Source organism: Desmodus rotundus, chromosome 7, assembly GCF_022682495.2.
Source record: "Desmodus rotundus isolate HL8 chromosome 7, HLdesRot8A.1, whole genome shotgun sequence".
In the NCBI taxonomy this organism is placed as follows: domain Eukaryota; kingdom Metazoa; phylum Chordata; class Mammalia; order Chiroptera; family Phyllostomidae; genus Desmodus; species Desmodus rotundus.
In genome coordinates this window covers 38,335,254-38,362,322 of record NC_071393.1, presented here as the reverse complement: position 1 = coordinate 38,362,322, position 27,069 = coordinate 38,335,254, and the positions used below count along the sequence as shown (strand labels likewise).

Sequence of the window (27,069 nt, the reverse complement as noted above, 5' to 3'; positions counted from 1 at the left end):
ACATGGGACCTTTATTATGTTGAGATACTTTTCCTTCTGTAACTATTTTTATTGAGTGTTTTAATCATAAGTGGATGTTGTATCTATCAGATGCTTTTCCTGCATCTGTTGAGAAGATCATAGGATTTTGTCCTTTGTTTTGTTACTGTGCATCACACTGACTGATTTGCAGTGTTGAACCATCCTTGTGCCCATGGAATGAACCCCGCTGGATTGTGATGCATTGTTTTTTAATGTGTCCTTGTATTTCATTTTCTAGCATTTTGTTTAGGATTTTTGCATCTCTGTTCATCAGAGATAATTGGTTTGTAGTTTTCTCTTTTACCTTCATCTTTGCCAGATCTTGGTGTCAGGGTTACGTTTGTCACATAAAAAGTGTTAGGACATATTGCCTCTTCCTCAGTTTTTTGGACAAGTTTGAGAAGGATAGGTATCAAACATTCATTGAATGTTTGGTAGAATTTACTAGTGAAGCCATCTGGTCCTGAACTTTTATTTTGGGGGGAGGTTTTTGATGGCTGTTTCAATTTCCTCAGTCTATTTAGATTTTCCATTTCTTTATGATTCAGTTTAGGAAGGTTATATATTTCTAGAGACTCTTCTGTTTCTTCAAGGTTATCAAAGTTCATGGCATATAATCCTTCACAGTACTCCATCCAGTACGATCCTTTGTGTACCTGTGATGTCTGTGGGAACCTCTCCTCCTCCATTTCTGATTTTGTTTATATGAGGCTTTTCTCATCTTTCCTTAGTCAGTCTAGTCAGGGGGTTGTCAATTTTATTAATCTTTTCAAATAGCCAGCTCTTTGTTGTATTACATTTTTGTATAGTCTTTTTGTTCTCTATTTCATTCACTTCTCTAAGTTTTATTTTTCCTTTGCTGACTTTGGGTTGCTTCTGTTCTTCATTTTCTAGTTCTTTAAGATATAATGTTAGTTTGTTTAGTTGAAATTTCTCTTGTTTCCTGAGCTAGGTCTGTAATGGTATAATCTTCCCTCTTATTACTGCTTTCACTGCATCCCAGAAATTTTAATAAGTCATATTGCCATTCTCATTTGTCTCTATATATCTTTCGATCTCAACTTTTATTTCTCTTTTTATCCAGTCATTTTTTAGTAGTATGTTGTTTAATCACCACATATTTGTGTTTTTTAATTTGCTTTTTGTATTTGACTTCTAATTTCAAAGCATTGCTGTCAGGGATATGTTTGGTATGATTTCAGTCTTCTTAAATTTGTTGAGGCTAGCTTTGTGACTACACATGTGGTCAGTCCTTGCAAATGTTCCACGCGCACTGGAGAAGAAAGGATATTCTGATATTCGGGGAAGAAAGGCTCTGTAAATGTCAGTTACGTCCATGTGGTCTAATGTGTCATTTAAGGCTGATACTGATTTTCTGTTTGGATGATCTGTCTAGAGCTGTCAATGGAGTATTTATTTCCCCTACTCTGATTGCGTTTTTGTCAGTTTCTCCTTTTAGTTCTGTTAGTAGTTACTGTATGTATTTCGGTGATCCCTGATTGGGTGCATATATATTGAGAAGTGTCAGGACTTCTTGATGTAGTGTCCCCTTTATCCTTATAAAATGTCCATCTTTTTCTCTTGTTACCTGTGTTATCTTGAAATTTATTCTGTCAAATAAAAGCATGGCTACACCTGCTTTTCTGTGGATGCTATTTGCTTGGAGAATTATTTTTCACCCTGTCACTTTGAGTCTGCCTTTGTCTTTGTGGTTTAAATGTGTCTCCTGAAGGCAGAATATGGTTGGGTTTTTTGTTTGTTTGTTTGTTTTTTGTTGTTGTTGTTTTGATCCAGTCTGCCACTGTGCTTCTTTAGTGCTGAATTTAGTCCATTTACATTAAGGGTAATTACTGATGTATGAGGATTTCCTGTAGCCATTTTATCCTTTGTTTTCTGGTGATTCTGCGCCTCCGTTGGTTCTTTACCTTTGTGTTTCTGTCTGTTGCTTTTCTGTGTTGGTACTTCCTCTGTTCATTATTTTTGAAGTTATGTGTCTCAGTTTTTTGTGTGTGTGTGGTTACCATTAGGTTTATTAAAAAGAAAGTTTCATATGTGTATATACAGTAGCCCTTTTTCTTTTGAATGCATCTGATCCCCATCCTCCTTTGCAAATTAAGACTTTTTCTCCCCTCTCCTTTTATGTTTTATTGTCACAAATTATCCCTGTTATGCTGAAATTTGTTGCTGATCTTACAGTTTTGTGACCTTTTGTTTTTTGTTTCAAGTAGAATAACCCCCTTGAGTATTTCCTGCAATTGAGGTTTTCTGGTGATGAATTCCCTCAGTTTCTCTATGTCTGGGAAAGTCTTTATTTCTCTGTCATATTTAAAGGATAACTTTGCTGGATATGTTATTCTTGGCTGGTAATTTCTCTCTTCCAGCTTACGGAGTTTCTGCTGAGAAGTCCAATGATAATCTAGTGTACTCACTTTCCTTTATAGGTTACTTTCTTCTTTTCCCTGGCTGCCTTAAGAATTCTTTCTTTGTCATTAATTTTTGGCCATTCTAATACAGAGTGCCGTGGAGTAGGTCGTTCTTGATTGAGGTAATTAGGTGTTCTTTTTGCTTCTGGTTTCAAGGATCTTGCTCTTTCCCTATGTTTGGGAAGTTCTCATCACCTCTTTGTTTAAACAAGCTCTGTTTCCTTCTCCCTTCCTTCATCTCTGGCATGTCTGTTTTCCTTACGTTGCGCATTCTGATGGAGTCAGATAGTTCTTGTAGAGTTCCCTAATTTTTTGATGCTCAAGTGTTTCTCGTCTTCCCTCTGTGTCATTTCTAGATTTCTGTCCTCGGTATCACTAATTCTCTCCTCCATCTGGTCAGCTGTATTTCCTGTGCTCACTAGTTCATTCTTGATCGCTTTTGTTGAGTTCTTCACCTCCAGAATTTCTATTTGGTTCTTTATTAAAGTTTCAGGGTTTTTTGATAAAGTATTCTTTTTGTTCATTGATTTGGTTTCAGAGTTCATTAAACTGCCTCTGTGTTTTCTTGCATCTCAGGTTGAGTTTTTCAGAACTGCAATCTTGAATCCTCTGTTATTTAAATCCCATATTTCTATGTCTTTAAGTTTATTTTCTGGAAAATTTTCATTTTATTTCTGAGCTGCCTCATTACCTTGGTTTAATTCATGGTATTTGATGGATTCTTTTTCTGTCTAAGCGTCTATGTGTGAGTGGAACTTCTCTACCAGATCGATGAGAGGTCTTTCTCTTGTTTTCCAGTAGGTAGCACTGAATCAGAAGGGTTTTTGTCTGTTTGTTTAGCTCTCTTGCACTTCTCTGGCATTTGAGATCTCTGCAGTGTGGTAGAAAATGGCCCGTGTTCCTTGGGAAGGTGGACACCTCCCCTGTGAAGCGGTCATCTGGTCCCAGGGGACCAACCCTGCAGGGGAACGTGGTAGGTGATAGACTTCAAATCCGTGACATCCCAGTGCTGTCCCCTGTAGCCATATGCTGTCAGCAGTGCAGCTTTGACGTGTGGTGGCAGGGTGAGCTGGGGGAACCTGGGTGCCTCCTTTGCTGCTTTGTCCTTCCAGCAAGGACAACCTCGGACCTTTATGGCACACCCCAGCGCCTCCACTAGATCCTGGGGTTAGTCACAGAGTTCGCCTGTGGCTCAGGAAAAGTGTTTCTGTAGCACTCGCTCTCGGGTTTGCAGATAATGTGTTGTACTCTGCACCTGGACACGAAGGGTGAGGGGAGGTGAGCTCTGGGAGGTTAAAGGAAGTCGGCTAGACTCTGTGGCCCACCATGGCTGCGTGTCTGTGCTTCACTCCTGCAGGTCACTGGGCTCAGCTGCAGTTCATTCTGCCCACTTCTGCAGGGATGCTCTCTAAATCTCTCTTCTCCTTCCGGCTGAAGGAAGTGCCATCCACAACCTGATTCCTCTTCTGTCCAGGCTGAGCCCCACAGTGAGCTCTGGGATGCAGGGCTGTGTCTGTGGCTCCTTCAGGCTGTTTTCCTTTCTTGCCTCCCCACTTTGGTTCACTCCCCCTTGCCCACCTTTAGATGTTTCAATGCGTGGGTCTCTTAGACTAGTTTGTACATTGAGCAGGGAATCCTTTGGTGAGTTACAGCTGTTCAGACTGTTCAAACTGTTCAAACTTAAAGGGGAGAGACCAAGGGGATCGCTAACACCACCATTCCTCTGACGTCACTGAGACGAGAAACAGGTTTTTAAATGTCTTCATATAAACTTGTCCCTTAGTCCAATGGCTACATATTTTATTTTTGGGTTATTGTGTCATACATGTCTGAGATTTGTGCCTGCTAATCATCCCTTCCTCATTTTTAACAGATTGCCAAAATCGAAAATGTCAGTCATTTATGTGATTTGAGAGTTCTAAACCTTGCCAGGAACCTTTTAAATCACGTTGATAACCTTAATGGGCTGAACTCACTGACTGAACTTAACCTGCGACACAATCAAATCACTTATGTGGTGAGTATTGAAATGGAATCGATGCGTTTCCTGGCTTTTCTTTTAAGGAAATGAAATAAATGTTATATAGCATTGCTTTATACAAAGTAAGCAGCTAAGGTAATTCTGATTTTTTTCCTGAATTTAAATTGTGGATATAATCATTAAGTTTTATAATTTTTTGATTTGGGAAGTATTAGTGTTTTCCATTTGAAAAGGTAAATATAAAATTAAAAACAGAGTAGACATATTATCAGTAAGTGAATCAGCTTGTGTAAATGTATACTGAATCATTTCCTGTTTTGTCCTGAGTATAGAATTAAGAAGAAGAAGATTATTAGTGATTGAAAGTTGATGGATTATTGTGCCAGGAAGGAAAAGCTCAGGAGGTTTAGGGCTATGCAGACATGCATAAACATCATATCCTTTGCAATTGTTAAAGAGGCAGCTTGGTATAGTAGAAAGAACATTGCACAGGGTATCAGAGGCCTCATTCTAGTCTTAGCTTCATCTCTCACTACCTATGCGGCCTTAGGTAAATCACTTTAACTGTGGAAGCCTCAGCTTACTTTTCTCTAAAATAAAGGCGTTGGGCTACATTATTTCTGGGGTCCTTTTTGGCTCGCTGGCTCTGGCAAAAGACCTAAAGATGGAAGAGAACTGGCATGTGAGCAGGAGGAAAAGGTTAGCACTGTTGGGACAAAAACTACAGAAAGGTGAGCCTGGAACTCTGAAGATAAACTTTGTCAGATTTACAGTTTTATCCAGGTTCAGCAACTAACTAACAGCCTACACTCAGGTATTTTGTACGGGGCATATGGGAAGAGCCCTAGAAGTATGGCTTTCAACTGTATGATATGATACAGGCCAAGCAGGCTTCTAATGATTAATAAAAATATTATTTGTCCTTTTAACAAGTTTCCTTTGTTTACGTGCAGTAGAAAAACTGTGTTAGGTTCTCTGTGGATATCATTTAAGCTCTTTCAGAGGCACAATCTAACTTAACTTCTTCAAGACATTGAGTTCCTCCGTAAACAATTAAGCGTGCCGTAGTGGTATACTAGAAAAAGCTGGGGACAGATGATTGATGTCTTATCTCCAGGCCTCATCGTACAGACTGGTTTCATTTGAAAATTTTCCCCGAAGATCTGAGCCACATAATGCTCGGATCTCTTGAAATAATTTCAGGGGGCCTTCTCCAGGACATGGATTCTGCCCTCCCCAGACTGGATTTAAATACTGGGAATGGCTGACCTTCTAAGACAGGCAGACTGAGTTTATCTGTTACATTGCTGAGTCTCTAGGAGCTGCTCAGGCTGGACTTAATCTGTCCTCAAGACATTGGTCATGTATGGGAAGAATCCAGAAAGTTTGGGGATAGAAGGGGACAGAAACCTATCGGCCCTAGCATTTTCTGGCCCATATTTTGTCTTTCTCTTGGGAAGTGCATTATGCATATCCAGGAAATTGCTTACTGAGTCCCTTACTGAGAGTCATATCTAATCATTACTGTTGCAGCTCAGGCAGCAGTAAACATCTTAGTGAAAGTGAAATTACAGTAACTTCTAAATGTTAAAAACACGCGTATGGCTTCATTGTCATGATAATGAGTACTATGCATATTAATTTATAGGAAATTGTGAGTATACATGTAAGGATAAATGAACTTTATCTAACTTTTATTTTTTCTTTTTCAAAGCGTTATTTTTCTAATCTAAAAAAACCAAGAGACCTTTAAATCTTAGGATTTTTTTTTCTTTTTTTTTTTTTTTTTTCATTATCTCTTCTTTTCTCCAGGGTCAGTTATCCTACTTAATTATTTTTGCTTTTTTATTTTCTTTCATGATTTTTAGTTTTCTCAATGGCTGGTAATTCTTAAATGAAGATCACATTAAGTAGTGGCTAGGTCCTTTTTGCAGCTGAATAGGTCTTTTTAACATAACGTCTCTCCCTAGAATGATCACTAGATCTGTAAGTTGTTGAATCTTACGCACTGGCAGCCTTTCCTTTTGAGTGAGTAGAAGAGAAAAGGCAATCGTACTCTGTAGTTGCCAAAATTAGAAAGACTTTTGCTGGTGGTACAAGGACTTTAGTATCTTTTGTGCCAGGAGAACTGCCATTCCTTTTCCACCTCTGGTCCCACCGTAACGGTTATTAACCATCCATCTCCATAGATAAAACACCCACACTCTCCATCCCTCTTGGACAGATACCCTGTTTTGTTTAGAGACAGCTCCTGAGTCCCCAGCTGAGGGTTTCCTCAGCCAGCTGCTCTGTACGTGGCTGTGTGTGGCTGTGTGTGTGCTGCAGGGGTAGGGGTGGACTGGGGGTGGAGTGGGTGTGTTGGTATTCCAGGAATAGCTGTTGAGTAGACAGACCTTTAATTACTCATCCACTTGATTAGTCACAGTCCAGCACAGGTCACACCTGCGCTTTGCTGACTCCAAGCATGGAGTAGAATGGCACTGTGCCCCAAAGGATTGCTGCCTTTGCAAGGCAGCATCTCTTGCAAGTTCTGAGCTGCAGTTTTCTCTGTTCAGGGTTATCTCTGAATTCATCCTGTCTGCTTTCTGGCTCCCTGAAATTTATCAAATGTTGATCTGTTAATGATGATGCTTGTTTTTAGCATTTCCTTGGGTTTACTCATCTTGTGGTTATTTTGTTTTGTTTTGTGTTTGCTTCACCCATTGAATCTTGGGATGGACATGAAACAAATGTACTACCTTTTTCGCCATCTAATAAGAAATGTTCTCATTTTTTGATGTAGAAAGTTATTCTTTGTTTATTGTAGTTAAATTCATTGATCTTTTTGTTGGAAATTTAATAAAATTTAAAACACATGTCTTTTTAGTTTATTTGGTATCTTTCCCTTTTAAAAAGATCATAAAACATTTCAGGCATTCGCAAAAGAATTTGTATCCACCAATCAACTTAATAAATAAAATGTCTCAATATAATTGAGGCCTTCTCTGTAACCCTCCCCCAGCACATTCCCTCCCTCCTTTGCAGAACTTCGACAGTTCTGAATTTGGTGTGTGTTCCCAGGCCTGTCTGTTATTTCCCCATATATGTTTGTATCCCTAAACAGTATGAAGTAATTGTTTTGCATGCTTTTAAATGTTCTCTGAATGGTGTCATCATACTGTATATTCCATCTTTTAAACTTCTAATCTCCTTATATTCTCTTCAGCCCCTTAATCACCACACTGTTGCCCAAGTCCGTGAGTCTTTTTCCTTTTTGCTCAGTCCCTCCACCCCCTCACTTTCCCCCAAATAGCTGTCATCCTGTTCTGTACATATGAGTCTGTCCCTATTTTGCTTGTTAGTTCAGTTTGTTCTTTAGATTCTATGTATAAAAGTGCAATCGTATGGTATCTGTCTTTCTCTGACCGGCTTATTTCACCTGGCATAATGTTATCCAGGTCCATCCGTGCTGTAGCAAAGGGTAAAATTTTCCTCTTTTTTATAGTTGAATAGTATTATTTTGTGTAATGTCCCATCATTGTTTTACCCACTCATCTACTGATGGACACTTGGGCTACTTCCATATCTAGGCGATTGTGAATAACACAGCAATGAACATAGGGGTGCTTATGTTCTTTCAAATTAGTGTTTTGGGTTCCTTCATATATATTCCCAGAAGTGGAATCACTGGATCAAAAGGCAGATCCACTTTTAATTTTTTGAGTTATCTCCATACTGCTTTCCATAGTGGCTGCACCAGTCTGCGTTCCCACCAACAGTGCAAAAGGTTCCCCTTTCTCCACAGCCTCACCAGCACTTGTTGTTTATTGATTTAGTGACTATGGCCATTCTGACGGGTGTGAGGGGATATGTCATTGTTGTTTTAATTTGCATTTTTGTGACGATTAGTGATGTTGAGCATCTTTTCATATGTCTATTGACCATCTATCTGTATGTCCTCTTTGAAGAAGTGTCTATTCAGGTCCTTTGCCCATTTTTTAACTGGGTTGTTTGATTTTTTGGTGTTGAGTTTTCTAAGTTCTTTGTAAATTTTGAATATTAACCCCTTAAGAGTTGTATTGGCAAATATGTTCTCCCATTCTATGGGTTATCTTTTTTTTTTATGATTTCCTTTGCTGTGTAAAAACTTTTTAGTTTGATATAGCCCCATTCATTTATTTTTTCTTTTGTTTCCCTTGCCTGGAAAGATATATCTGATAAAATATTTATATGAACATTATCTGAGATTTTGCTGCCTATGTTTTCTTCTAGGATTTTTATGGTTTAGGGTCTAACATTTAAGCCTTTAATCCATTTAAAATTTATTCTTTTTGTGTCGTGTAAGAACATGGTCTAATTCCAACTTTCTGCTAGTTTTCCTAACACTGTTCATTGAATAAACGGTCTTTAGGCCATTGTATGTGCTGCTTCCTCTGCTGAATATTAATTGACTGTACAGGTATAGGTATATTTCTGGGCTCTATTCTGTTCCATTGATCTACGTGTCTGTTTTTATGCCAGTACCATGCTGTTTTGATTACCATGGCCTTATAGTATAGTTTAATATTATAGTTTAATATTAGGTAGTTCCGACACTGTTCTTTCTCAGGATTGCTATTGCTATGTGGGGCCTTTGTGGTTCCAAAAATATTTCTGAAATATTTGTTCTAGTTCTGCGAAATGCGACATTAGAATCTTGATTAGAATTGCATTGAATCTATAGATTGCTTTGGGCAGCATGGACATTTTAATGATGTTAATTCTTCCTGTCCATGAACACAGTATGTGCTTCCACTTATTTGCATCTTTTCAGTTTCTTTCTTCAGTGTCTTACAATGTTTTGAGTACAGATCTTTTAATCCCTGGTCAGGTGTATTCCTAGGTATTTTATTCTTTTTGAAGCAACTGTGAATGGAATTGTCTCCTTAATTTCCCTTTCTGTTAATTCATTATTGGCATATAAAAATGCAACTGATTTCTGGATATTACTTTTGTATCCTGCTACTTCCCTGAATTCATTTATCAGTTCCAGTGGTTTCTTAGTAGAATCTTTGGGGGTTTTTATCTACAGTATCATGTCATCTGCAAATAAAGACAGTTTTACCTCTTCCTTTCCAATTTGGATGCCTTTTATTTCTTCTTCTTGTCCGATTCCAGTACTATGTTGAACAAGGGAGGTGAAAGCAAACATCCCTGTCTTGTTCCCAACCTTGTAGTTTTTCCCTGTTGAGTATGATGTTGGCAGTGGGTTTGTCATATATGGCCCTTCTTATGTTTGGGTATGTTCTTCCTATTCCACTTTGCTGAGAGTTTTTTAAATCATAAATGGGTGCTGGATTTTACCAAATGCTTCTTCTGCATCTATTGATATTGTCATGTGGTTTTTATCCTTCATTTTGTGAATCACATTTATTGATTTATGAATGTTGTTCCAAACTTGCATTACCAGGATAAATCCCACTTAATCATAGCATATGATCTTTTAAATGCACTGCTGTATTAAGTTTGCTAAAATTTTGTTGAGGATTTTAGCATCTATGTTCATCGGGGGTGTTGGCCTATAATATTCTTTCTTTGTACTGTCTTTTTCCGGTTTTGGAAATAGGATAATTCTGTCCTTAAAAAATGAGCTTGAGAGCCTTCCCTCCTCTGTAATTTTTTTGGAATAGATTGAGAAGGAAAGGTGTTAGTTCTTCTTAGAATGTTTGGTAAATTTGTTTGTTGGGAGTTTTTTGATTACTGCTTCAATTTCACTAGGTGTAATCTGTCTATTCAGAATCTCTGATTCTTCCTGTTTAGTTTTGGAAGGTTGTGTGTTGCTAGGAATTTATCCATTTCATCCATGTTGTCCAGTTCTTTGGCATATAGTTTTTCACAATATTTTCTTATAATCCTTTGTATTTCTTTGGTGTCAGTTATTTCTCCTCTTTCATTTCTGATTTTATTTATTTTGGTCCTTACTTTTTTCTTAATGAGTCTGGTTAAAGGTTTGTCAATCTTGTTTATCTTTTCAAAGAACCAGCTCTTAATATTCATTTACCTTTTGTATGGTTTTTTTTAGACTCCATTTCATTTCTGCTCTTGTCTTTATTATTTCCTTCCTTCTACTCACTTTGGGCTTTGTTGTTCTTTTTCAGGTTACTTTAAGTGTGAGATTAGATTGTTTATTTGAGCTTTTTCTTGTTTTTAGAGACAGGCCTGTAATGCTATGAATTTCCTTCTTAGGATTGATTTCCAGTGCCCCACAGATTTTGATTGTTGTGTCCTCACTTTCATTTGTTTCAAGGTATATTTTGATATCTCCTTGATCTCATTGTTGATCTCATTGTTGATCCATTCATTATTTAATAACATTTTTTTAGCTTCCGTCTATGTGTGCTTTTCAATGTTCTTCTTGTGATTGATTTCTAGTTTCATAGTATTGTGGTCAGAGAAGATGCTTAATTTGGTTTCAAACTTCTTAAATTTATTGAGACTTGTTTTGTGTTCTAACATGTGGTCTGTCCTAGAAAATGTTCCATCTGCACTTGAAAATCTGCCACTTTGGGGTGAAATGCCCTGAAAATATCAATTAAATCCATTTGATCTGGTGTGTCATTTAAGGCCATTGTCTCCTTGTTGATTTTCTGCCTGGAAGATCTGTCCACCGAAGTCAGTGGGGTGTTAAGATCCCCAACTATGACTGTATTTCTGTCAGTTTCTCCCTTTACGTTCTTTAAGATTTGTTCACATATTTAGGAGCTCCTATGTTGGGTGTGTAAATGTTTGCTAGAATTATATCCTCTTGTTGGATTGTTCCCTTTTTTATTATGTTATGTCCTTCTTTGTCTCTTAAACCATTTACATTTAAGGATTATTGATAGATGCATATATAGTTCCATTTTATCGTTAGATAAGATGTTTTCCTCTGTTTTTTTTCCTTTCTCTTTTTCTTCTTCTTAAATCAAGCCCTTTAACATGTGTTGCAGTACCGGTTTGATGTTAACAAACACTTTTTGCTTTTTCCTGTCTAGGAAGCTCCTTATTTCTCCTTGGATTTTAAACAGTAGCCTCGCTGGGTAAAGTAGCCTTGGTTGTAGGTCCTTGCTTTTCATCATCGTGACTATTTCACACCACTTCCTTCTGACCTGAAATGTTTCTGTTGAGCAGTCAGATGACAGTCTGATTCGTGCTCCCTTGTAGGCAACTACCTGCTTTTCTGTTGCAGGTTTCAGGATTCCCTCCTTGTGTATAAGCCTTGTTGTTTTAATTATGATGTGTGTTGGAGTGGGCCTCTTTGGGCCAACTTGCTCGGGACTCTCTGTGCTTCCTGGACTTGGGTGTCTTTTTCCTTCACTAGATTAGGGAAGTTTTTGGTCATTATTTCTTCAAGTAGGTTCTCGATACCTTGCTCACTCTCTTCTTCTGGTATTCCCATGATGCAGATGTTGTTATAATTCATGTTGTCCAAAATGTTTCTTAAGCTCTCCTCATTTATTAAAATTCTTTTTTTCTTTTTGCTGCTCTGTCTGAGTGTTTTTTCTCTACCTTCTCTTCCAAATCACTGATGTGACCCTTTGCTTCATCTAACCTACTGTTTATTCCTTCCAGTGTGTAATTTATTTCAGATATTGCATTCTTTATTTATTACTCGTTCTTTTTTTATGGATTCTGTGTCTTCTTTCATGCTGTTGAATATCCTTATAATCATTAAACTATCTGATAAGTTGCTTGCCTCCATTTCATCTAGTTCTTCTCCTGGAGAATTCTCTTGTTCTTTAATTTGGGGTCTGTTTCTTTGCCTTCCCATTTTGGCTGCCTCTTTGTGTTTGTTTCTGTATATTAGGTAGATCTGCAAAGACTCTGGTGCAGACCTTTGTCAGATGCTGATTGTGACTGGCCCTGGGCAACCTGTTTGGAGCTATCAGTGATCCACAGCTTGTGGCTCCCTCTGATGGGCCTGGGTGTGTGCAGAATCAGGCTGCACACCAAGGCCAGATTTTACCAGTACCGGGCTTGAGGGAGGGTCAGCTATAGCCTTGAAGCTCCCAGAGATCTGCCTTAGTTGTTAATCAGTGATATAGCCTCAAGCTGTACTCAGCAACCTAGCGTAAGCTCCACAGGTTGGGGCAGAGTAATTCCTGTGGGCAGGGCTATTGCTTTCCTTCAGGCTGATGCCTCTTGGAGGGGAGTGCCCTGCCTCAGAAAGTTGGCTCCTGCAGTATGGGGAATGCCTCAGCACAGAGATCCTGGTGGCTGTTCCTTCAGTTCTGTCCCCAGAGCCACCAGCCCCAGACTCTTCTCATGTGTCTCCAGTTCACTCTAACCTTCTTTTACTGGAGCCCAGGGTGAGTGGCTACAAACAGAATTTTATGCATTGGCCCTTTTTGAGGCTTTCTGTGTCTCCAGCCATTTCTCCCTGGCAGACAGAAACCCGAGTGCTTTCACAGATAGATGTTATCTGGGTTCCTTTCCCAGTTCTGGTGCTTTACGCTGGGGAGCCCAGCTTATGGTTTAGACCCCACACTTCTCAAGGGGAACCACCCAGCTGGAGCAGTATCCCTCTGGAACTCTAGCTGCCCTTGTGGGAGCCCAGCCAGCCCTCTCGTGCCTCCACTCTCCCTGCCAGTCATCTTGTGGTGAAGTGGTTTGTTCTGTTTGTCCGTGGTTATAAGGCTTTTTTTAGCTAGCGTCCAGTTGCTTGTTCAGGATGATTTCTCTACACTTCAGTTCTAATGAACATTGGTCCTGGGAGGAGGTTAGTGTAGCTTCTCCGACTCCTCTGCCGTCTTGTGTCCTGCACACATCTTCTGTAAGCTGCTTTTATTAACATTGTGCTTTGAGATTTGTGTGTGTTGGTACCTGTAGGTCTGGCTCACTAATTTTCATTGTAATACAGTATTACATCATGTAATTATAACTAAGTGTTCTTCTATTTATGGACAGTAATATTTCTAATTTTTTGTTATTAAGTGTGGCATGAATAACTTTTTTACATGTCTTTTTGTACATATATATAATAATTTCTCTAGGTCAGTGACTTTCAGGCATTTTTTAGTCATAATCTGTGGTAATAAGTGAAATTTATACAGAAACCCAATTATTAAATACATATTTATATAAGTACATATGAATAATGTAAATAAGCATTTTTTAAAAATTATACCTACCCTTACTATAATTCATTCTGGTATATCCTATTTGATTCTTTTATATCTCATTAAAAATACTGGTCTGAAAAAAGTTGGTGTCAACCTACTGAATTGATTTCTCGAACAATGAAAATTGGTTGCAGCCTGCATTTGAACAACAGTGCGCAACGGTGGATGCTGGGAGAAGCTTGCTGTGTGCCAGGGTCGTGCACATTATTTCTCTTTACCAGGTGTCCCCGAGTTTTTCCCAAGGTGGGGATACCAAATTTCACTTCTGTCAGCATAACCTGTGAATTCCTTTAACTTCCCATCTTTGGTGACACTTGATGTTGTCAGGCCTTTTTGTTTTTGCCAGTGTTTTAGCTCTGACATTGCATTGCACTGAGGTTTTATTTTGAATTTCCAGTGAGGTCGAATGCCTTTCATCTTAGTTTCTTTTTTGATGTTGAGATTGCCTCTATTCTGAATAGCTCTATTCTTTGCCCATCATAATAACACTTTTTTTTCCTTTCCCAGTTGATAAAGAAACAAATTTCTTTTGGTTTTGCTGTCTTTTGAGGAACAGTAATAAAAATCATCAGTAGTTTTCTTTATTGTTTTAGGTTTTGTTTGTTTGAAAAATCATTCCTTTATGAGCTGAAGACATAAAAATATTTTTCTATATTGTCTAACAAAAGTTTGAAAGTTGTTCTTCACATGTAGGTGTTTCATCTATTTGGAATTGGTTTTTAGCTGTAATGTGAAGTTGAAATCCAATGTCATTTCTTTCTCATTTATTTCAAAGTGAGTTTTTTCTGTCTTTCCCTTTCCCCTTGGTAATGTTTCCCTTTAACAAAATAAATATCGACATATGAATGGTTGGTGCCTGACCTCCCTGGCCCGTTTAATATCCATGTTTCAGTATAACAACACTCTCTTAATAATTGTAACTTTCTTTTCTGTCCTAGGAGCTAGTAGAACAGTCTTCCTTTTTCTTACCTTTCCTTCCTTTCCCAAGCTGCCTTCCTTCCTTCCTTATTTTTAAAAATCATCTTGGTCCTTTCTTCTTCTGTATACATTCTAGAAATAGCAAGTAAATTTTCATGCATAACCCTACTGGTCTGTTTGTTTGGAGTATCTTTGAATTCAAAAACAATTACTTTTTTATGATATTGAGCCTTCAATATCATAATGCGAACATGTCATTAATACGAATGACGTAATGTTAAGACAGCACATCTCTCAGTTCATTTATGTCTAATTATGATTTTATGCTTTTCTCCATAGAAAACTTACTTGTTTTTTTGTTTCATTTAGTTTAATTTCTTCCCAGATATCTTACAGTTTTTGTTGTTATTGTAATTTTCTTTTGGTCAGAAACAGATTTCTTACTATTACTAGTATATGGAACCACAGTTGATTTTGGTTCATTGATCTAATATCTACCAACCTTGCTGTAACACTTAATAATTCAAATACTATATCTGTAGATTATCTTAGGTTTTTTATGTAGACAATTATAATTTTTTACAAACAATGATAATTTTTCCCTAATCGTTGTAGATTTTATTTCTTGTTTGACTGAACTTCCAGTTTGACTGAACCCCCAGTACAAAGTTGGGTAAAGAAGTAAAAGTGTCTTGCTTTTTATTTACTTTTTTAAATTTTTAAAGAAATTTTTATTTATTTACTTTTAAACAGAAGGGAAGGGAGAGAGAGAAGCATCAATGTATGGTTGCCTCTTGAGCGCCCCCTACTGGGAGACCTGGCCCACAACCTAGGCATGTGCCCTTAGACTGGGAATTGAACCAGTGACCCTTTGGTTCATAGGGCGGCACTCAGTCCACTGAGCCACACCAGCCAGGTCCTGCTTTTTATTTTGAAGAGAACATATCACTACCTATATTTGGTAAATGCCATTTATTAGTCTGGAAAAAATTATTCTTTATTTTTAGTTTGCTTAGAGTTTATATTATGAATTGTTGTTGGGTTTTATTAGATGATTGTTCTATAATTCTTAGATTGATCATATGGATTATTTGACAATTAAATTTGTAAACTACATTATAAGATTTTGTAATGATAAGTTATTCTAGCATTGTTGGTCATTATGTATATTATAGACTATAGTTTATATACATTCCTGATTTTGCTCGTTAATATTTTATTTACAATATTTATTTGTTCGTTTATTTATTTATTTATTTAATTTTGGATGCTGGTCACTTTATTTTTGTATCCGTAACACAGCACCTAATACATTTCAGTAACTATTTGCCAACTATTTTTGTTCCATACATTTGGTTTTAAAGGCAATTGCATGTCATTGTTATATATTTACAGTGCTTTTCTTTCTTTCTTTCTTTCTTTATTGTTGTTCAATTACAGTTGTCTGCATTTTCTCCCCACCATGGCCCCTCCCTACCCCAGCCAAACCCACCTATCTCCCCTGCTTCCACCCTCCCCCCTATATTTATATCCATGTTAATAAAAGAGATTGGCCTGTAATTTCTTTTTATTGCTCTTTTCTGGTATGAAGTTCATACTAGCCTCATAAAATACATTGTGGATCCTCACTACTTTGCTGTTTTGTGATTCCCTGTTTTGATTTCTTATTTATTCTAGATCTCAATTTATATGTAAAGAAGATCTGTTCCTTAATATGTATAGAACTTATTTGTTAAATAATCTGGGTAGTTTTAAACTATTTAACTTGGTAGTAATAGTGGACATTGGTTTTGCTATGTCTTCTTTCATCAAAATTCACTTTCTTTTTCTAGCTGCTCTATTTGTAGTCATATCCTCCATCACTTCTAATAATGTTTATTTCTACACTCCTTTTCCTGGATCAATATTACCTGAAGGTTGTTTATTTTACTAGTCATTTTAAAGAACTAGCTTTTGCCTTTATTGAACCTCTCTCATAGCTTATTATCCTGTGGATTTTGTTCTTAGCTCTTATTTCCTCTATTTCTTTCTAGCTTTGTGCTGGGTATTTTATACATGAGTTTCCAGTCTTTTTTACTTTCTAATACAAGCTCTTAAGGCTATAAATTTCCCTCTAAGAACCACTAGGGTTTCTTCCCACAAGTTTTAAAATTTAGTGTTTTTGTTATCAGTTAGTTCTAAACACTTTCTGAGTTACATTATGATTTCTTCTTTGACCCATGTGCCGTTAGGAAGTATATTTAAAGTTTCTGATACAGATTTCTTTTTTTTGCCATTCTTTTCTTACTTACATTGTGGCCAGTCAGTGTGGATTATATGTAATTGGTTCTTCGACGTTTGTTGAAGTTTGCTTTATTGCCTTGTGAATATGTATAGTTCATACTTACTATTTGCCTAGTATGTGGCCAGCATTTGAAGCTATCTTTCTAGGTTCGTAAACATAAAATTGATGCATCCCTGGTAAGTGGTTCCTTTCATCATTGTGTATTGTATGTCTTTATTGCTCCCTCCTCCATTGAGCAGGTGTTGTATGAGCAGGGGCCATATCCCAGGTGCTGTTCTAGGTAATTGTGTATCAGGAAGCTAATCATAGTTCTTGCCTTAACTTTTAGTTAGTATATTGTTAATGCCAGCTTTCTTTTGGTTCCTTTTCCCTGGTATATCTCTTTTATTCCTTAACCTTTTACAATTTCTAAATTTTTACATAATTTCAGAAAATGTTGCAATGGCATAAAGAATTCCCACTACCTGTTAGTCAGATTTCCTAAATGATATAACAAGACATTGTTAAAAAAAAAAATTGAAGACGTGACTCCTTCTCTCGCTTAGAACCTGAGAATATGACTTCTAAGCAGAGAATTTGGTCTGTTATACTAATTGTGATTACTGATAAGTTTAGATTTATCACTTCAGTATTTCTCATGCTTTCTATTTGTCCTGCTTTTCCTCTGCTTTTCGATCTTGTGCCTTATTTCAGGTTGATGACATTTCCACTATTCTTTCTGACTCATTTTAATGGCTATTCTTGACATTTGAAAATATACCCTTGACTTAAATGATACAAGTTAGTTGATACACATCCATACCATTTTCTCAAATAAGGACCTTAGGATCATTTAATCCAGTAAATCCTTGTCACTTTACATGGTTTTGTTGCCTAGTATTTTCTTTTTGTTTTTACTCTCAAAATTAGATGTTTCAATTGCTGGTATTTTCAGTCAGTGCTTATTTGGACTCACTCACATGTCGGTTTGGGCTTAGCACTCCTCCCCAAGTACATAATTTAGATAAAGGTCCTTTAAGATGACTTTGGTGGTAGTAAACTCTCTCAGTTTTTTTCTAATAATGTGTTCATTTTGCTTTTAATCATGATTTATGGTTTGACATGGTTGACAGTTATCCTTCTCGCAGATGTTTGAAGCTCTTATTCCACTGTCTTTGGTCTTCTATTATTGTCATTAAACTGTCTGCTATCACTATTGTAGGCAGTCTTCTTTGTCGTCCTTTCGCTGCTTTTAAGAGTATAGGATTTCTTTTTTAATTCCTTCAGACTCACTATGTTGTGTATAGATGTGGAACCACCATATTTCGCCAATTTAAGACACATTTTGCCCATATTTCAACAACTCTGAAATCTGGGTATGTCTTACCATCTACGGCATCTTTTTTATAGTCCTCCCCTGAGGATAAGTTTATTGATTTTTAGGGATAGAGGACGAGAGGGAGAGAGATAGAAACATTGGTGTGAGAGAGAATCATTGATCAGCTGCCTCTTGCACATGCCCCGACGGTGGGATCGAATCGAAAACTGGGATGTGCCCTGGCTGGGGATGGAACCTGCAACCTTCTGGTGCACAGTACGATGCTCGACCGACTGAGCTATCGGGCCAGGGCCAATCTGTGGCCTCTTAAAACCACTATTGGATAGGCTACAGCAATTTCATTGCTTAAGTATGTGTGAACTGGGTTATAACTGTTTATACTATTGTCATTTCAATTGTTAGTACATGTTTTGAATTTAATCACTGTTCAAAATGTATTTAAAGGATTACATCATGATTTGGCATTGAAATGAAACTTTAGTCTATTAAAAAAGACATTAAACTAGAATAACAAAGCTATAAATTTGATATTAGTAAACATTTTTTATTGGAGGAGTGACTGCAATTTCATATTTTCCTGCTAATTAGTAATGAAATACTTTCAAAGGAAGATAACCAAGTTGGTGAGACTCTTGCCTTCTGTTGCTGAGATAGGCTCAGATAATTTGTTTATCACATGCCAAATAATGCAGCTGAAGGCAGGAGAAATTGGAATAAATGAAGACATTTCAAAGTAACAAGAGGCTGTCTAAATAATTCTTGGTGGTGTGTTAGCACATTCATGCTGCTATAACCAAATACCACTGACTGGGTAGCTTATAAACAACAGAAATTTATTTCTCACAGTTCTGGAGGCTAAGAAGTCCAAGATTAAGGTGGTAGCATGGTTGCATTCTGGTGAGAGCCCTCTTCCTGCTCCATAGCTGGTGCCTTTAACTGTCTTCACAGAGTGGAAGAGGCCAGAGGTCTCTGCAGGGTCTTTCTCATAAGGCACTAACCCATTCCTGAGGCTCCATCTCATGACTTAAGCATGTCTTGAAGTCCCCACCTCCTAACACCACCATCTTTGGGGGTTTGGATTTCCACATATGAACTTGGGGAGACAGAAACATTTAGACCACAGTACTGGTGTCTCTTATCAACATCAAAACATACAGAATGGGATCGGCTTGGGAGAAACCCTGTAGACAGTGCTAGAGCACGCTTTTAGTGTATGCTGCATCGCCGACGTGCTGGCTGGCACAGAAGACAATCTGCCCAAGCAGCACGGACATCACTGTTACACGGTGTCTCAGACGGTGGGCTCTAAACATGCCGACTTTTTCTCCATGACTGACCGAGGTAGAACTGAGATACAGTAAAATGAACAAATCTTAACTGTACAGTTTATTTTTAAATGTGTATATATTTTCATGTGACTACCGCCCAGATCAAGAGAGAAAACTTTGTATCACTCCAGAAAGTTCTCCTGTGCCTCTTTCCAGTCACACTGACTTTCCCTGCCCCAGAACCTTCCTGACTTCTACTTGCATGGGTCAGTTGTGCTGTTTTTGAACTCTGTGTGTGTGTGTATAAGTGTGTACTCTACTGTTTACTAAGCAAATGTTTTGATATTCATCCATTTTATTGTATTTATCAGTAGTTTTTTTAAATTGTTGAATTGTACTTACTGTCTAAATATAATACAATTTGTTTTTTCATTCTTCTGTTCACGGGCATGTTGGTTATTTCCAATTTTTGATTCTTACAAATAAAACTGCTATAAATACTTTTATGGTATTTTATGTGTATATTTGTTTTGCTGGACATACACGCTCACTTCCCTTAGGTACACGCATAGGAGCGGCATTACTGAGCCTAAGGGACGGGTGTCCACATTTATTAGAAGATGCCAGTCCCGTGAAGCGATCATCCCATATTGCGCTCCCACTAACGTAAACGAGAATTCTAACTGCTCCCCACCCTTGCCAGTGTTCCACATCGACAGTCTTTGTAATTCTGGTGACTCTGCGGTCCTCGTTATGGTTTTATTTCGTAGTTCCTTGATGACTAACGGTGGTGAGCATCGTTCATGTATTTATTGGCTATTCCCACATACCCTTTTGTGAAATATCAGCGCAAGTCTTTCGCCCATTAAAAAAATTGGCTTATTTATCATTTTATCGTTGAGTTGTAGTAGATCTTTATTCTAGATTCAGGTTCTTTATTTGATAATTGAGTGTATTTTCTGCATGGCTTATCTTTTTGCTTTCTGAACAATGTTTTTGCTGGGTGGAAGCTTTACTTTTTGTGAAGTGCAATCTGTCAGTGTTTCCTTTCGTCACTAGTGCCTTTAGTCTTGTCCAAACAGTCTGTGCCTTACCCCAGTATCACCATGTTCTCCTGTGTTTTCTTCCAGATGCTTCCTAGTCTGACCTTTCACTTTAGGCCTGTGATTCATCTTTGATTAAATGTTAGATACAGTGTAAGGTAGAGCTGATGGTTTGTTTTTCCCACATAGGGATGTCTGTTTGCACCATCACTTTTATTGAAAACGTGTTGCTTTCCCCATTGAATTAAATGGATGTCTATTGAAATTGAGTCATAATCGAATGAGTCTTTTTCTAGACTTTCTTCTCTGTTCCATCTGTTTGTCTACCATTTTGCCAAAACTGCACTGCCTTATAGTAAGTCAAGATACTTTGGGAGTTCATTTATTTAATGAATTTATTTTGCTTAATTTTTTCATATTCATAAAAATGATATTTTGTTAAAAACATATGGTTCAGTAAATCTATACGAACTCTCAGTAATAATAATATAAAAATTCTAAGTGATAGATTATTTTATTACTGATTAATTATAAGTTTGTTTTCACCAAGTTTTATGTAAAATAATTATAAGATGGTATCTTAGATATGAATTTCTAAGGTATATTTTATTGATTGTGCTGTTATAATTGTCTCATTTTTTTTTCTCCTCTTTGTTGCCCTCTGCCCTGCACCCTACCTCCTACCAGGATTCCTTTCCTTTAGTTCATATCCATGGGTTCTACATATAAGTTCTTTGGCTTCTCCATTTCCTACACTATTCTTAACCTCCCCCTGTCTATTTTTTACATACCTTTTATGCTTCTTATTCCCTGTACCTTTTCTCCCATTCTCCCCCCATTCTCTCCCCACTGATAACCCTCCATGTGATCTCTATTTCTGTGATTCTGTTCCTGTTCTAGTTGTTTGCTTAGTTTGTTTTTGTTTTAGGTTCAGTTGTTGATAGTTGTGAGTTTTGTTGTCATTTTACTGTTCATAGTTTTGATCATCTTTTTCTTCGATAAGTCCCTTTAACATTGCATATAATAAGGGCTTGGTGATGATGAACTCCTTCAACTTGACCTTATCTGGGAAGTACTTTATCTGCCCTTCCATTCTAAATGATAGCATTGCTGGATAGAGTAATCTTGGATGTAGGTCCTTGCCTTTTATGACTTGAATACTTCTTTCCAGCCCCTTCTTGCCTATAAGGTTTCTCCTAAGAAATCAGCTGATAGTCTAATGGGAACTCCTTTGTAGGTAACTGTCTCTTTTTCTCTTGCTGCTTTTAAGATACTCTCCTTATCTTTCATCTTGGCTAATGTAATTATGATGTGCCTTGTTGTGTGCTTCCTTGTGTCCAACTTCTTTGGGACTTTCTGGACTTCCTGGAAGTCTGTTTCCTTTGTCAGGTTGAGGAAGTTCTCCTTCATTATGTTTTCAAATAAGTTTTCAATTTCTTGCTCTTCCTTTTTCTCCTGCTGGTACCCCTATGATTCAGATGGTGGAACGTTTAAGGTTGTCCCAGAGGTTCCTAAGCCTCTCTTCATGTGTTTGAATTCTTGTCTTCATTCTTTTCTGATTGAACGTTTATTTCTTCCTTCTATCCAAATTGTTGATTTGAGTCCCGATTTGCTTCCCATCACTATTGGTTCCCTGAATATATATATATTTTATTTTACTTTGCATAACCTTCGTTTCTTCCTCTGTTTTGCATCCATACTCAATCAATTCTGTGACCATCCTGATCACCAGTGTTTTGAACTCTGCATCTGATAGGTTGTCTATCTCCTCGTCACTTAGTTGTTTTTCTGGAGTTTTGATCTTTCATTTGGGCCGTGTTTCTTTGTCTTGGTGTACCAGTCTGGTGAACGTTTCTTCTTTAACTCCTTGGTTGTGGGACTCCCATGCAGTTTGATTTTCTGGCAGTTCTGGTTGTTTTTGTTTTAAATTTGTTGTTGTCCTGCTTTTGGTTTTGAGGATGCAAAGCATATCTACCTATACCTCTGTCTTGGCCGAGGTCTCCCACTGATCTGATTAAATATGGTGATGTTATTGGCATAGCTAATATTTGTGTTTCTGTATCTGCAGGTTCATATCTTCTATTAATTATGGGAAAATTCTGAGCCTTTTGTATTTTCAAATATTCCTCCCTCCTATTTTTTCTCTTTGTACGTTTTAAACATCTGTAAGCATAGTGTGGATCTTCTTGTTCTCTTGTTTGTTTCTTAAAATTTCCATCATTCCTATTTCTCTGTGCTATGTTTTTGCATTTTTACTACTTCTTTTAAAAATTTTTATTTATTTATTTTTAGGGGAAGGGGAGGAAAAGGAGGGGGGAGAAACATCATTGTGCAAGAGAAATATCAATCTGCTGCTTCTCACATGCCCCTAACTGGGGAGCTGGCCCGCAACCCAGGCATGTGCCCTGACCAGGAATGGAACCAGCGACCTTTGGGTTCACAGGCTGGTGCTCAGCCCACTGAGCCACCCCATCCTGGGCTTTCCTACTTTTTTAGTGCTATTTTTCAAGTCATTAACTGTCTCCTCAGTTTTGTGTAATGCAATTTTTAGTCCATCCATTAAATTTTTAGTCATGACCATTATTTTTTGTTTACAGAAGTTCAGCTGGGGTTTTGGTTTTTTTTTAATGAACATTCAGATTGCTATGTTCATAGTAATCATATTTTCTCATGTTTTGATTTGTTTTATTCCTATAGTAGGGATATAGTAGTTTCTCTTTTTATATCTTTGATCTATTTATTTTTAGAGAGGGGGAAGGGAAGGAGAAAGAGAGGGAGAGAAGCACGTATGGTTGCCTCTTGCAGCCCACATTCCAGGCATGTGCCCTGATAGGAATTGAACTGGTGGCTTTTCACTTTGCAGAGCAATGTCCAACTGAGTCACAACGGTCAGGGCTCTATAATAATTTTAAACATAGATATTCCAGTTCTACATTTGCCTCCTGAAATTCCTGCTCACTCTTGCTCATGCTAATTTTTGTTCACAGGCTAAGTAGTTTGGGATAGTCAGGATGTTGCAAAGTTTGAGTTGAGTTTGTGTCTTTGCCAAGAGTGCTAGGGGCACTCATGCTAGGGACGGCTTTTTATGAGCAGTGTTGTTAGGTCATGCATGGGTTGTGACTTTGAACTACAAATTTAAGTGAGGAAAGGCCTGCAGTTATAAAGATGAAGTTTCTCTTTTTTTTCATAACTATTAAATCTGTCTCTTCTAGATTATTAAGACTAGGAATCTCTGTAATCAGAGTATCAGTACCTGCTTACTGGTCTCATTTCCAAGTCCCTTTTATTCTTTCCTGGTGTGGGGAAGTTCCAACAGTGCATAGCAGAAAACCGGACTGGAAGAGTGACTTGCAGTTAGATGGCCTGAGGTTTATTGCCATGTAATGGTAGTAAACAATATTAAAAGCAGATGTGCATGTTAATGTCTTTGGGTAACAGAGCAAGATAATGGGCTTTTTTTCATGGGCATTTAAATACATGATTAGAGTCATTGATATGATGACTTCCAGGTATTATTCATCATATAATATGTGTCTGCGTCGCAAAGTGATGGCTGAAGCATGTAGTCATTTGGGAATTAATTTAATAAATTTCTATGAAAATACTACTTTTTTGTTGTTCTTTCAAGCTTATTCAATGCTTTGTTAATAAATATGTTTCTAGTTCTCAAAATTAAAATAAGTACTCCTGTATGATTTTACTGTGACTTCTTTTGTAGGAGAGAATAAGCAACAAGGTGAGAGCAGCTGTGGTTTTATTGTAGTCTTCTTTGTCCTGCGTGACGGGTGCCAAAGCCCTGTCACCTTGCCGTCCTTCTTCCCTGTTCCTCTGCAGGAGGCCCCTCTAAAAATAGTCCAGTGATAGATGTCACGTGCGCGGTCAGACTGCTGAATCACTCGGTCGTTTTGTGAAGTCTAGGGATGTGGGAAACAGCGGGGTGGCGGGAGCATGTTTATCGAATGGCAAGTTACGATACTTTTGAAAAATAAGGAATATAATTCTCTTAATAATTTTGTAGTAAGTAATTTTATTTAAATGTATTTAAAAAGGATTATATATTTTAAATGTGTAACATGATTTTGAATCTCTGAAAAAGCTTCAAATGTGACTCTCAGGACTGTGTTTTGTTAAATATAATAAACTTGAGGCCATGCACATCAGTTACTGCTCCTTGGCAGTTTTCTGCCTGTGATATTATCGTCTCCGGAAAAAAGGGGTTGGGAGGGTTTAATGCTTGACAATGGAACGAACGTACTGACTTTTTCTCAAAGCTGTGAGAATTTAGCTTTCTCACATCATTCTTAGACCCCATTTCTCCGTTCCCTATCACTCCAAAATAATAATACTTGGTGGGTAAGCAGATTGCAGAATGCTGATTCCCCTCAAATGCCACCAGGATAACATGTCTATTAGAAGGCTAGGGATTCATTACACAATATACCCCAGAATTGCTAGAAAAATTAAAGAAAAGTTATAATTTTCTTTGAAAAATGAAATTTGGAACAACAAAAATGATTGTATAATTATTTTGCTTTTTAAATTTCTGGAAAGACTATTAAAGTGGTTGTAAGGCTATATGTAATTGAATGTGATTTTTAGTTTTTCAATTTATTGTGAATACTTTTCATAGCTCTATGAGGTCACGACAGTTACTGATTTTGAAAATTTGATACAGACTTCTGTTAAAACTTTGTTTTATAAATGAAGGTAAATATAAAACATTACAATTTAATCAAATGAATGTTAAAAAGACCTTTCTCACAAATTAACTCCTGATGTAATTTGACTTTAGACTTATAACTAGCAAAAATATATGTCTTGAATGGTGTCTATAGTCTCTGGAGGTGGTAGGACCTCAAAGAGACACACGTATTTTTTTAAGGTGCCTTGATTCGGAGGAGATCCAGGCTACTGCTGCTCAGTTTCTCCCAGTTAGATGTCAGCAAACAATGCTTTTGCCCAGAAATATCTCAGGTGGACTCCAGGAAGAATCGCGGAGAAGAGATTCCCCAAGATTGAGAGGCCTTTCGGTTCGGTGTGGCTCCATACTTCTAGAGGGCAGACAGGAAGCAAGCTACCATTTCCTTTGGGAAACAGGGCCCTGGGATAAAATGAGCCCTCCCACTAACCTACCGCTCTTTCCCCACCCCGCTCTCCTCTCCTTTCGGGGAATATCAGAGACACAGCTGGTAGAGCTGATTCAAGAACCCTGTCAACTGTGGAGCCTGTCGCCCACTGAGGGGACTTTGGCTGCCTTCCTGTTTCATGCAGAGTGATTCCTTGCCCGTGTTGATAAAGCCTGAAACCCCACTCACTCACAGCTGGGGAGCAGACTTCTCCGGGCTGGGCCTCAGCTTGGCAGTGCCCCATGGATGGTGTGCACAGCCAGTGAACTGGCCACTGCGGTTACGTTCATTTCCTACTGTCGAGGGCCTGAGGGGCCGAGAAGGTTGGATTGGATTTGGCTTAAACGTTGGTCACAGTAATGTGTGACATATATACATTTATATTAGCATTCTTCAAACGCATGTAACTAGAAATTATTGTAATTATATTGCCCTTAAAAATAGCAGTGATCTTATGGGAGAAATGCCAGTGTGCAGTGTTCTGAAGAACAGAGTGATAGAAGTCACGATAAATGGAACCTTGTCCTGCCTCAGACTCCAGGGTAGTTTATAGCCCTGGGTCACCTTCCTCCCCACTCCACCCGCCCGCCCCTGCAGCAGCCTCACTGTCTGCTTTTCTCATGTGAGGCATGAGGTTGTAGACCGAGCTTCCTCTAAAGATTCTCTTACTCCAGTATGTCGTACTTCTCAGAAGGTCTGTGCTGCTTCACTTAATGAAACTAGGTAGCTTTATTTGTATTTCGTGATTTTAAATCCTGTGGCCAAGGACTTCAAAATTTGCTGAGTGTAACTACTTTTAAATAGATGGTAGAGGTTTGCTTTGGGGTGCTGTAGCTAAACAGAACAGGGTAGCTTTCTAATGACAAGAACCTCCAGTTCTTGCTTAGATTGGAAATTGCCCTTAAGGTGCCCTTCAGTGACACTTACTATGATCTGCTTTTAGTTTTACGGGGGGGGGGGGGGGGGGGGGGGATTGTTTGTGTTCTGGTTCATTTGTAACTGAGTGGCAAATTTCCATGGGTTTGAAAATAGTGAGGTAAATTGGCTTTGAAATTCTCAGTACTGTTTGGAAAGCTAATTGCATAAATTTAAAATTTAAAGCATTTGAACAGCTCCCTTTTAAAAATGATTTTTAAGAAATGTTTGCTCATACTACATTTGTGCTCCAGTTCAAATGCTGAAGAAGCATTTTTGGCTTCTTTCCCAAAAGAGGCTAGCAGCAGCGTCTCGCCCTGCTCTCTTCGGAGCTTCCCACCTTGTGAGTGGTGCAGCTTGTTCTGCGGATGTACTGAAACCCTCCCATTTAATCTGCAGTGGAGAAGAATGGAGCTCAACATCCAGTAGAAATCAATGGTCTAGCAAGGTTGCAGTAAATGGGAATGACTGTGTATTTCAACAGCTGAGCAAGAAGACATGTACAGTATTTCTTTTGCTGTCAGCTGATGAATTTTCGCTTTCTGTCTCCGTCTAGAGGGATGTGGATAATCTGCCCTGCCTCCAGCGTCTGTTTCTCAGCTTCAACAACATAGCTAAGTAAGTGGAAGCTCCCAACTTGTCCTCTACTGATA

The 27,069-nt window shown here is 37.9% G+C and overlaps 1 protein-coding gene across 1 annotated transcript in view; it reads left to right on the top strand.

Moving 5' to 3' along the window:
* The window catches only part of LRRC49 (leucine rich repeat containing 49), a 146,087-nt gene that overhangs the window by 27,947 nt on the left and 91,071 nt on the right, over positions 1 to 27,069 (top strand). Inside the window, exons 7-8 of the mRNA XM_024557498.4 lie at positions 4,318 to 4,461; positions 26,973 to 27,034. Coding sequence (XP_024413266.2) covers positions 4,318 to 4,461; positions 26,973 to 27,034 — 206 coding nt within the window. The remainder of the gene's footprint in view (positions 1 to 4,317; positions 4,462 to 26,972; positions 27,035 to 27,069) is intronic.